The sequence below is a fragment of the Colias philodice genome, chromosome 7, assembly GCF_061535455.1.
Source record: "Colias philodice isolate Cphi_HAF_F1 chromosome 7, ilColPhil1 Martin Lab GWU primary, whole genome shotgun sequence".
Classification (NCBI taxonomy): Eukaryota; Metazoa; Arthropoda; class Insecta; order Lepidoptera; family Pieridae; genus Colias; species Colias philodice.
In genome coordinates this window covers 2275135-2287295 of record NC_143092.1, presented here as the reverse complement: position 1 = coordinate 2287295, position 12161 = coordinate 2275135, and the positions used below count along the sequence as shown (strand labels likewise).

The following is a 12161-nucleotide window of genomic DNA, read 5'->3' as shown; positions in this document are numbered from 1 at the left end:
CTACTATAGCTAACTGATTTGTCGATGCATCGAACATATTAATTTATATTTTCCATTGTTATTGCATTATTAAGAGGTGAAAGGAGAATGAGTAGTTACATAATATTTCACTTTAGTACACTGTTTCCCGTAAGACAACAGGGTGTCCCGAATGTGGTGTATTATGCTCAATGGAACTTATGGAACCTATGTTTTGTATTTCAGATTAACTATGTCTAGAGGTCTAATATCTCACAGAGACTTTAGAGCCTAGAGGCCGATATATGTTCAACCAATGAGGTCAAAATATTGAACATAAATTACTTACAAAAAATACAACATGTTCACTTTATTCAACGGAAATACACTCGTCATCCGAGCTATAAATGTCGACGTGCTACAATTAAAACACAGTAACCATAAAATTGCCATAAATTTATTACTCCTGAGATTTATTGCCGAAAATTTACAACATAAAATTCAGGCGTAACGGCTTCTTTATGTGGATTTGTACAGAATGTCGTTTTCACTTCACAGGTCGCATTTCGACGAGCTATATAATACTAGCTGCGCTCCACGGTTTCACCCGCGTGGCTACGCTCTTGTTTGTCTTAGCGTGATGATATTTATTATAGCCTATAGCCTTTCTCGATGAATGGGCTATATAACACCGAAAAAAATTTTCTAATCGGAGCAGTAGTTCCTGAGATTAGCGCGTTCAAACAAACAAACAAACTCTTCAGCTTTATAATATTCGTACATATAGATTTAGTTAGTACAAAATGATTTGATTTTGTCTGAAACGCTTCCTGTCGAAGTGTTTGCGAAGATTAAACCCCGCCCAGTTCGTATAAACGTGTAGATTTATACTCAATTTACATTTGAATTTCATCTAGCTGGAAATAATGTAGGAGAGAAAATTATTCGTGTAATCGTGTTATTTTTCTTTAAAAGTTATTTTGAAAGCAGCAAATATTATGAGATGAATGAGATAATCTTTAATAACGAGAAGATAAGCGTATTATGGCACACGATCATAATAAATTCATGCGTAAATGCCTCCTTCCATATTGTTTAACATGCTCTTTATACAACAACGTACTCTCTGTATTTTTTGGTAAAACAGGCAACAATTTCGCATAATAACATACGTTGTTTAAAAACAAAATTATGAGTTCAGGTACCTAATGTGAAATCATGAACACAATCCTACTAATATTATAAATGCGAAAGTTTATGAGTATGTATGTATATATGTTACTCTTTAAAACACCGCTGAACCGAATTTCATGAAATTTGGAACACACATAGAGGGTAACTTTGAATAACACATTATTTTTATCCCGGAAAACTTACAGAAACGGGAACTGTGCGGGTTTTTCTTTGTAAACGCGGGCGAAGCTGGCGTGAGCTAGTAAACTATAATACTTGTTTTTAATTTGTTTACATAATACTAGCAATGCCCTGCGGTTTCACACGCATAGATAGCGATATCGTTACAGTGAAAAGTCTACTATAGGTCGGACTATAGGTTTAATTTTTAATCACATGAAAATCACCTTTACCCCGTCCCGCACTAAGGCCTTTTTTTTTTGTTTTAGTGGGGAAATCTTTCATAGATACCCACGGCCTCCGGGGGAGGGGCCGTGGGTTATGTCGGATTCCTACCGACCAAAACCCCACTGTGTTCCGTCAAGACGCATATTGGTAGAATTCCTCCGTGACCCCCGCACTACGGCCTGCTCGAACAGTATACCTACTATTTTCTGTAGATTGACACTTTTAAAAATTCGTTATATCTTTTGAATGGAATATCCAATTCTTTTCATTTAAAAAGTATTTTGCTGGTATTGAAACAGTCTATAATAAAACATCATTTAATGGGATAAGGATTAATATATGTGTATGGATAACATGGTTTGATTACTGTCGGCACTTCTATTTACTTTGAAAACGTAAAAAAGTTGTTGTAGTAACATAACTACTGAAGATGGACATATGGTATCGCGGACTTTCTTGTAGATATTGATCCATTCTATAATACCGTAGAACATTTTTTTGTTCTATCTTCAATAGATTCCGCAGCGCACGCGATGACAGAAGTTTTATTGAGGATTTTTTTACACCTTGGGTTACATTATTGCATTTTTGGTAAGGATCTCTAATTTTTTTGAAAATGCAATATAGCCTATGTTGCTCAGTAAAGATGCAGCTTTCTAATGGTGAAAGAATTTTTGAAATCGGTCCAGTAGTTTTTGCGTGAAAACCATACATACATACATACATACTTACATACATACTTACAAACTTTTCCTCTTTATAATATTAGTATAGATGAGTGGTGTCTATCAAACCTATTCTATTAATATATCTATTCCGATATCAGAAATCTTTAGACACAAAGCCCTATATCTTATCCTTACTAATATAACTTCATAAGACTTAGTGTTCTAATATGAAGCATGAAAACATAGCTCCTATCAGGTACATGCTACAGAATGGAGATTGTTATGGTGCACTATACTGTTGCCAAACATTTGCAGTGGAACCATTAACCTAACCGTTGGAGCTGCTCCAAATACCCACAGCCTTGCCGTATTTGAGAACATTAATAGTGTCTTTTAAGTATTGGGTGACAAAAAGACCGAACAATCATACTAAAACATAGGTAATATGCGTTAATATGAAACAATCATAATATACTTATTACTTGACTTATTTTGAGTTGTTTGGCTGGAAGACACCGCTTATGAATGAAGATGGCCTTTGTGATATTTGCTTAGTACAAGTTTTCTTATGTGTATTGGTGTCATAATGTTGTAACGATGGCATAACAAATTAATATTTCAATAAATAAAATATGATAACTGTTCAAACTATTTTTTTTTTTATTACCTTTTCGAATGTGATGCGTCTCACAGAATGACAATTAAGTATACTTGTAACCTTTCCCAAATAGCTTCAATTATCGTTAACGAAAACAAATTATTTTGTAAATAGCAATAGGAAAAAAATATAGAAATACGTAAGATAAGAATAAGTTAGTCAGTTAGTGAGGTAGAGTAAAATTGACTAAGAAGACTTCTATTTGATGTAAAGTGCAGAAGGTACATCCTATTCAACTGCTATCATAATACATACCATCAAACAGGAGGTGTACACTCGCTTTTTTATGTGCACTCTGATGTACAGTAAAATTGTAACTAATCTACTTCAGATTGTTATTAAAAAAGGAATAGAATAAGTATTGTAACACTTGACAGAAACCAAAACTAGAATTTCGACAAACTCACAAATATTATCATCAAAACTTTGAGACAGTTAACAGTTGGTACAGCGACTCTTGCTCGTTTATTTATTTCTACCCCCTCCTTGATACAAACCTGGTATTAACAAACCATAAATTTCAGAATTGAAGGTAATTAAATTACTTCTAAAGCCAAACTTAGTAACAAGTTATAGTGGTGAAGTTTGCAAGCTAATCATGTAAGCGTCTCCTCTGAAGTTGACGCTAGACATCTCGTTGTAATCAAAGTTTTGCTCCACACTGACATTCTGTTAGTCGCAATCATATTATAAAGTGATTATCAAATGTACCATAAAATGTTAGCGAATAAAGTGGAATCGTTTTTCCATTTTGTAAACTCGTAATCTTTTGAAACTTGTTAAAATCTCAATACAATAATAAAGGCGAAAGTTTGTAAGGATGTATGGATGTATGGATGTTTGTTACTCTTTCACGTAAAAACTACTGAACCGATTACAATGAAATTTAGCACACATATAGAGGGTAACTTGGATTAACACATAGGATAGTTTTTATCTCGGAAATCCCACGGGAACGTGAACTATGCGGGTTTTCCTTTGCAAACGCGGGCGAAGCCGCGGGCGGAAATCTAGTGTAGCATAAAATGTTAGCGAATAAATTGGAAACGTTTTTCCATTTTGTAAACTCGTAATCTTTTGAAACTTGTTAAAATATTGAAATAAAGCTGTATTTTGTTTAGGTTTAAGTTCGTGAGTTTTTAAACAGCTTTCCGTGTAATGTAGAGTTGAGTATAAACTTTACATTCATGGAACCTATATCTCAATTGCACGCCTCATAAGCGAAGCGTTGAGGTGGGTACTACTGTCACTTCGCGCAAAACATCTGATTTTTCAAACTTAAAATGTCTTTATGTATCATACATTGCACTTGTAAGATAATACATACACACACATATTAAGAAAAAACACTATTTTTAACGTTCATGATATTTTTGATGTCATTTTTGTTATTTAAACTAGTTAAAAAACAGTTTAAAAAAGTTCTGTCTTGGACGTCCGTGTGTCTGTATGTGCGGATCCTTTTTCTTGTTAACACGATAGCGACCGAAATATTTTACTAATCGAGTCTTTTTTTTTCTCTTACGCTTGAGTATGCTCAGGAATAGAACCCTTTCATTTTTCAGGGTCTGATTCGATGTGGTTTAATTGTTATTAAATAAACAAAAATAATAATTAATAAATATTTATTAAAAAAAAATTATGAGGCGTGCACTTTTGGATTTTCCAAATTATTTGATGTTTATTTTTGCTTTTTATATTTTTTCTAATATTCCCCTTTTTGTAAGTGGTGAAGGCTGCACTCCCTCGGTCACGTAAAAGATACAATCACTTTCCCTACTCAAAGACAAATCTTTATATTCATTTGTACCAATTATCGATCTAAATTTAGATAGAAACAGAATATTTTTGACATTTATAGCAAGGTATGTTCCCATGAGAATTTCATAAAAAGCTTTTACAATAGGTATTTAAATCACTAAAGAGACTAATTTTATATTAAAGTAGTAAAATTATTTATATAATTTAATCTAGTATTCAAATCAAAAAAATCAAAATCAAAAAAAAAAAAACACGCACTAAAATACTTTATACCACAGACTTATTGCATTATATGCTTAACTTCACTACATAGTATAAAACAAAGTCGCTTTCCCTGTCCCTATGTCCCTATGTCCCATTTGTACGCTTAAATCTTTGAAATTATAACGCAATGGATTTTGATGCGGTTTTTTTTAATAGATAGAGTGATTCAAGAGGAAGGTTTATATGTATAATAACATCCATTAAATAGCGGAGATGTGCTGTTATTTTTGAGGTTTCTGATGTGATGTTACATTTTTTCCGCTTACATTGCAAACGCAGGCTGAACCCTACGAGTTTTATCAAAATAGTGTACTAAGTATTATACCTACACATTGAAAAGGTCTACAGAAAAGTCCGCGATGGTATATGTCTATCTCTTATGGATATATTTACAATAACTTTTTTTGTCATTTACTAAAAAAAAATTGCAGATTTTCGGCGGTATGGCGACCATTTGGAATCGTCCGAAAAGTATGGCATGGCGATTTTCGTAAATGGCTGCACGACGATGGTTACCTGTGCAAAAGTTAGCCTGGTACAAATGGTTGAATTGTTTTTTTTAAATCAACACATTCGCGTCGGTATGGCGGGCTGTAAGTCACACCGGAAAAGTATGGCATGACACTACCGCCTACTTCTTTTTTATGGGCTATCGGTAAATTCTAAAATTTTTGTATTACAAATCGTTTGACTTTCGCTATTTTTCCGACGAGTTCGACTAACGCCCACGCGACTAAGCCGCCGGTACCAGCGTTCACACCATCATTTTTCTTTTTGTCATTGCGTACTAAGACCCCTGTAGAACCGCCATCCTGTTATAAATGACTCGAAATTTTGTGTCAATATCTCCTGGTCCAAAAACAGTTATCATCAAATAATATAAACAACAATCCTTGCTAATTCGCAAAACCGGCACGTGCTGATAACGTTTACAGTTTTAAAAAATAGTCTGACATATTGACGCAATCAGTCAAGGTCTTTCCTCCACCATTTGGCCACGTCATACAACTACGGGAATAAATTAATCGAATAGTTGATGAGCTTTAGTCAGAGTAGCGTCGCTCGACCTTCACGCACATTCGGTTGAAATGATAACATTTCGTTTTTATAAGTTTTTATTCACATTATAAAAGGTTAGGAAAATATTAACTGAAATATAGGTATGCTTATAGGTAAGTTAGTGATTCAGTGACAGTGATGTTTTTTAGTAATTAAGGTCCACTAGTTCGTGAAACAGCTTGAATTGATGCTGATAATATTGTTTGACTTGTTATTTACGGAAGCGTATTGTATTTTTTCAGATGCAACGTTCACGTAATGACAATGACGACGATGATGTTGACGATTTCTATGTTGTCCAATTCCTGGAATTGCCTTTTGAAGGCATTGATGTATACGTCTGCGTACCATACACCTGGATAAAAGTACCTAGAACGCCGCATAATTGGGGTGTAGTTGCCTACCCTAAAGATAATAATCCTGCCCTTACAAGAGAACGCGTTAAGAGAAAAGAGAGATGCTGTGATAACTGGAAATGTTATAGGGCTGTCATCAAATATCAGTCAAGTAAGTTGGAACTATTTTACTATTTCGTTCGTACGTTGTGTATGGTATCACCTAAGAACTTTCAAAGAGATTTAATTCTCAAACTATATTAATTACGGTAGAAAATATTTCAATTTCAGATATATACGAAATTGCAGAACAATGGATAGCGTCAAGAAGTAATCAACGACCTTTTATAGAACGAAATGCAGATAATTTAGTAGTCAGAGAAACAAGAAGAATTCCTGGTAATAATTAAATTGATTCATTAATCTATACTAATACAAGTCTATACTAATACTATAAAGCTGAAGAGTTTGTTTATTTGAACGCGCTAATGAACGCTCGGGAACTACTGGTCCGATTTGAAAAATTATTTCGGGGTTAGATAGCCCATTTATCGAGCAAGGCTAAAGGCTATCATCACGCTAAGACCAACAGGAACGGAGCACTGCGAGTAAAACCGCGGGGCACAGCTAGTCCAATATGTTTTTAATGATCTGAACGATTTCATTTCTGTTGAATACATTTCTAATCGATTATTACTTGTTTCAAATTTCCAGATTTTAAAGGCTTATATTTTATTTATTTATAGATAATATGCAACCAGCATCTTCGTCGTATACGAATTCCCGAAGTGCCGTTCAAGGTCACTCGTTGAATGATCAGCTATGGAAACCCTCACCAAGGATACCAATCAAGCGACCAGGACCACCAGAACTGTACAAACAACTTGATACGAAACATTTAAAACTGAATAAAGATGCTCAGTCTTCTAGCGCATCTGTTACTGACGCTTATACAGCGTCAGAACAACCGAACGGTATTCAAAACAACCAATCAAGGAAACTCGCTCAGACACGAACAGCTGCTGTTGTTTCCAACATTAAGTCGATACCTAAACGAAGTTTTCAAACTCAGCGTACTGCGCAAAACAAAGAGCCACTAATACCTGTAATAGACCTTGTCGACGAGCCTACAGAGGTTATCGAAATTGATAACTCACGAGGTATTGAATTATCCAATCAAAATAATAGCGCTAGCCACTGTCATCTTCCTAGCAAAACAGCGGATGCATCAATGCTAGTTGCAAAACCTTCAACTTCAGCCGAGCGGAGCTTTCAACCGAATCAGTGTAATAATCAAGAACCTACTTTAGAGAACAGAAGTTTGTTATCGAACTTCAATCCAAAGATAGAAAATGTCCAATCTCTAGCCCATACAAGTAAGGTCTCAAATAACACACATACTACCACTCATACGATAGCAAAGTTACTCGAAATGCCTGATCAACTACGCGATAACCTATTCCGGACAATTGAAAAAGCGCCACAAAACCCGTCGAATTTGACGAAACAAACCGGATCTTCATCAGTGCGATCATTACGATCATCTGAGAATTGCACAGTTGTCGAGATCACAACCGACACTCCAGAAAGTGGGCATTTACTGAAAATAAATGTGGAAAGTGCAAATAATTCTCCATTGGAATCACAAAACCTTCTAAGCTCAACATACATTCCATCTCCAGGACAAATTTCACAACCGAGAATGTCACAGCCAAATCAGCAAGACTCACAACGGCAACTGCATATACCGAAAATAGGAATCGCCGGCGTTGCGAATGAACTTCACAACGCAAGAAAAATGCCTACTCTTCAAGGGCTCCCAAAAAAACTGCAGCCATCTGTTGTACCGAATTTACTGAAATCAATTCGACAAACGTTATCAGCTACGAGCAAACAAAACCTTACAAATGAACAGCAACCACAAACAATACTGAATGAACAACCTACTGAACAAAGCAATAGATCGTTAACTTCGATCCAGCAAAATATCGCAAGCAATAAACATTTAGTGGCCACAGACCATCATATGCTTCAAAAAGACGAGTGCACGGTAGAAACTTTGGCACATTATGCTGAAACTTCGGATTCCGATTCACTTTCAGATGAAGGTCACGAGTCTACAGTTAGAGCACCTGTAGAGAGAACAAATGTCAGCAATTGTGTCTCTTTTGCAAGTAGATCTGCAGACAGTCCGACAGCTCCCCAAAACACTACTTCAATTAACCCTACTACTCATGTCAGATTGAAATTAGAGCAGCAAATATTAGAAAACTTTGCAATTCTCTTCTCTCAAATGGGCTCTGTTTTGCGTAATACTACTGATATGTACAACAACTTACGCAGCTCCATTTTCGAGACTGCTCAAACATATAAAAAGTTACTGAGTGCAGTTGAACTATTTAACTCAATACAAAATTCAACCGGCAACGAAACTTTTCCGATTAACTTGAGACCAGAAGTCCGAAAGTCTCCTGAAGAAATACGAACTGAAGCAACTGCAAGCACAAGTTCGAGAAGTCAAGATCAATATAGTAACGACGATGCTAACAAACCACCGGAAAATAAACACAAGTCGTGGCGTTTTGTTCTACCACCGGAATATGATCGTCATGACACAAGATGGACATTGAAGTATAGAACAAATGTACCAGGACTTGTAGAAGAACTTATGCCACAAAGTGGTGTTTATATTCATAACAGAGAACTCATTTACTGTCAGCGTGTATCAAAAGACTGCAAATCATTAGCTCAACGATTATTATCAGCAGTATTCAGCATAAAGGCGCTGAGTGTTTGTTCGACAATAATTGAAAAAGCGCAGGCTCCTGTTGGAACTGATGCAAGGCCAGAATTAGATGACCATGCGTGTGGGGTACTGCTAAATTACATTTTAGACTACGGACTCCAACGTGGTTGGACTATGGACCTGGGTCCTATTCTTAGTTCTATAGACGAAAGGATTTATACGATTCGGATCCTTTGGTTGAACCACAGACATCTGTGGGTTGAACGCTAACTGTTTACGATCTGTTGGTCATATGTTCCGTTCAGAGTTCATAATTTATTGATGCTATGAAAGTGAATTTAATGAATTTTGTAACTATATAGTGATTATTTCAATACGTATTAGTGGAAAGGCGTGAAAGTGAAAATTTGTCTAGTTTTTATCTCATTTATGTATTAGAAATAGCTGTAACTTTATTTTTCAAGTTATGTACATAATTGTTCTGCTAGTATCGTAAGTACTCTTTAAATGTTGAGAATATATAATTGATTTTATATAAGGATTTCTACCAAAGAATTTTAGAACTCATTAGGATATAAGTCTTACATTACTTTTATATTAGGTTCACCTCAATTAATAATGTAATCTCTACACTATTTTAAATAATAATTTATATGTACAATAAATGGAATTCACAAAAAATTACTTTCGTTTATTTTTGCCGACACTTTGGTATACAACACTTACTGCACATAATCAGAGAAATCGGAAACTTAGCACAATGATTCACAAGACGTTTGAAAAAGAACAATTTGTTGAAGTACAATTAAACAGTAATTTAATAATCGCCTCTGTATGTATAAAAAATTAATTTACGCGACATCAATTTTGTAAAGGTTTTGTTATTCTGGCGAAAGCGGGTTCGAATCCCGCCATGATATATATTATTAGTATGCATAATACGTTTAATTAATTCATAAAAAACAAAACTTAATTTAATATTTTATAAATATAACATTACGCTAATGCAACATGATTTTATTGTCTATGTTATTTAAAAAAATACTTATAATATTAGTTCTGCAATATTATAAAGGATTAGATATAAATAATAGATATGTAAAAATTTAGGCAAATATAAACGATGACATTGCATATTCATTTTCATAGAAAAAATAAGTAATTAACATTATGTATGTACAATAACTTTATGTAGTCAAATTTGCTAATTACTCGATCTAACTTTTATTTACGTAATGTAGTTACAAATATGTTAGGTAGATACAAAAACTATATTGAAATACAAAACTCTGTTCCTAAATTTTTAATTAGTCGTTATCCATAAAAAAAAAAATTTGCAACGAGATGACGTGCATCAAGTTGATTTATCAAGAGGTTGATTTAACAAACATTACCCTACTTTTTATATTTCTTCTAATATTCCCCTTTTTGCAAATGGTGAAGGCTGCAATCCCTGCGTCACGTAAAAGGTACAACCACTTTTCCTACTCAAAGACAAATCTTTATATTCATTTGTACCAAGTATCGATCTAAATTTAGATAGAAACACAATATTTTAGATACCAATTCATAGCAATTTATTTTTATTTTTATTAATTTGTATAACGAAAATCAAGGAACATTCCCATGAGACTTTGATAGAAAGCTTTTACAAGATTTAAATCACAAAATATATATAACTATTATATTGGGTATATTAAAGGAGTAAAATTATTTATATATTTTTATCTTTTATTGAAATATTATGTCCTATATATCAGGTTTTTATTAATACACTGGAGAATTTAGTAAATTGAAGAACTACGGAAAAAAACGAACTAAAATACTGTATCACACTTAGAGTATTGCATTAGAAGATTAAAAGTGAAGTCCCATGTCCCCTAGTGGGGTAAGGGGCAGATGCATCTGTTTCACTGATCGATTTTCTTTAGGGACAAGTAGGTGATCAGCCTTCTGTGTCCTACTAGACCGAGACATTCTTCTTCGTCTCCACCGGGAATCGAACCCAGGACCCAGGCTCTACGCTCATGCGTCAACCACTGTACCAAGGAGGCGGTCATTGCATTAGATGCTTAATTTATAATAATAAACCGAATAACACGAAATTTGATTTGAAGAAAAAACTACTGATAAATAATATTCCTCGTCAATATGAAATATTATTTCGGTGACATATTTTATGTGACAAAATAATATGTATCTATAACTTCCTGAAAACGAAAAAGTCCTACATCCCAAAAGTTTCACGTAAATTAGTTACAAGTTCAGAAATATTCCTTTTCATGGAAACGTGTTTTTCCTTCATGACTAGATATATTAATATTTTCTGATTCAGATGGCCATGTGCGAGTCAGACTAAACGTGAACTCCATTTAATTTTATTTTTCTTAAAAAATACATATTAAAATGAAAAGGGTATCTAATTACTTTTTGAAGTGAAAACTTCTTTAGCGGCGTTGGGTATAAAATCTTAAACTCGCGTCAGGACACGTGACTCTGATTGAAAAAGCGTAAGACGGATGGATATCGAACATGCTCAACGTTAATAATCAAGTTTTCACTTCTGCCGACACTCCCGGAGTGCAAGCCGTCCTTTTTGGGTAAGGAAATTCTTCAGTCTGGTAATCTACAGCATAATTTAGAACAAGAAAAGCGTTCTTACCGCTGCTTTAATATTAATATACAATAATCTTATATATAAAAATGAATCGCAAAATGTGTTGGTAAGCGCATAACTCGAGAACGGCTGAACCGATTTCGATAATTCTTTTTTTATTATATTCCTTGAAGTACGAGGATGGTTTTTATGTATAGAAAATGTAAATATGTACCACGGGCGAAGCCGGGGCGGACCGCTAGTTTAAAATAAATATAACTTAAAACGTAATAGATATATCACATAATATAACATCGTAACCTTTTCATCTCATTCTCTAATATGCAAATTCAAAGTCGGCGCAGTAAATGTTAATTGCGTTTATCAGAATTACGTATTTCAATTTATAACGTTTGGTAAGTAATGTATAATAATATTATTTTATGATAAAATTATATGTAACATAGCTCACAAAATGACTGAATATTCAGTTAATTTTGTGAGGATAATAACTAATGTACTAATAATACTAATT

General features: G+C 34.1%; 1 protein-coding gene across 1 annotated transcript; it reads left to right on the top strand.

Annotated features, from left to right (window-relative positions):
• Positions 1 to 6191: 6191 nt before the first annotated feature.
• On the top strand, positions 6192 to 9674 carry LOC149486924 (uncharacterized). Its single transcript, XM_089697081.1, has 4 exons — positions 6192 to 6456; positions 6576 to 6683; positions 7031 to 8173; positions 8408 to 9674. The coding sequence occupies exons 1-4, from the start codon at positions 6192 to 6194 to the stop codon at positions 9298 to 9300; spliced, it is 2409 nt and encodes an 802-aa protein (XP_089553207.1). The 3' UTR covers positions 9301 to 9674.
• The last annotated feature ends 2487 nt before the right edge of the window (positions 9675 to 12161 follow it).

Excerpts from the sequence above, each read along its gene's own strand:
- LOC149486924 (XM_089697081.1), top strand. The coding sequence starts at position 6,192 with ATGCAACGTTCACGTAATGACAATGACGACGATGATGTTGACGATTTC. Across the intron at positions 6,684-7,030 it reads AGAAACAAGAAGAATTCCTG|ATAATATGCAACCAGCATCT; the intron begins GTAATAATTAAA and ends ATTTATTTATAG. Across the intron at positions 8,174-8,407 it reads ACAAACGTTATCAGCTACGA|TTAGAGCACCTGTAGAGAGA; the intron begins GCAAACAAAACC and ends ACGAGTCTACAG.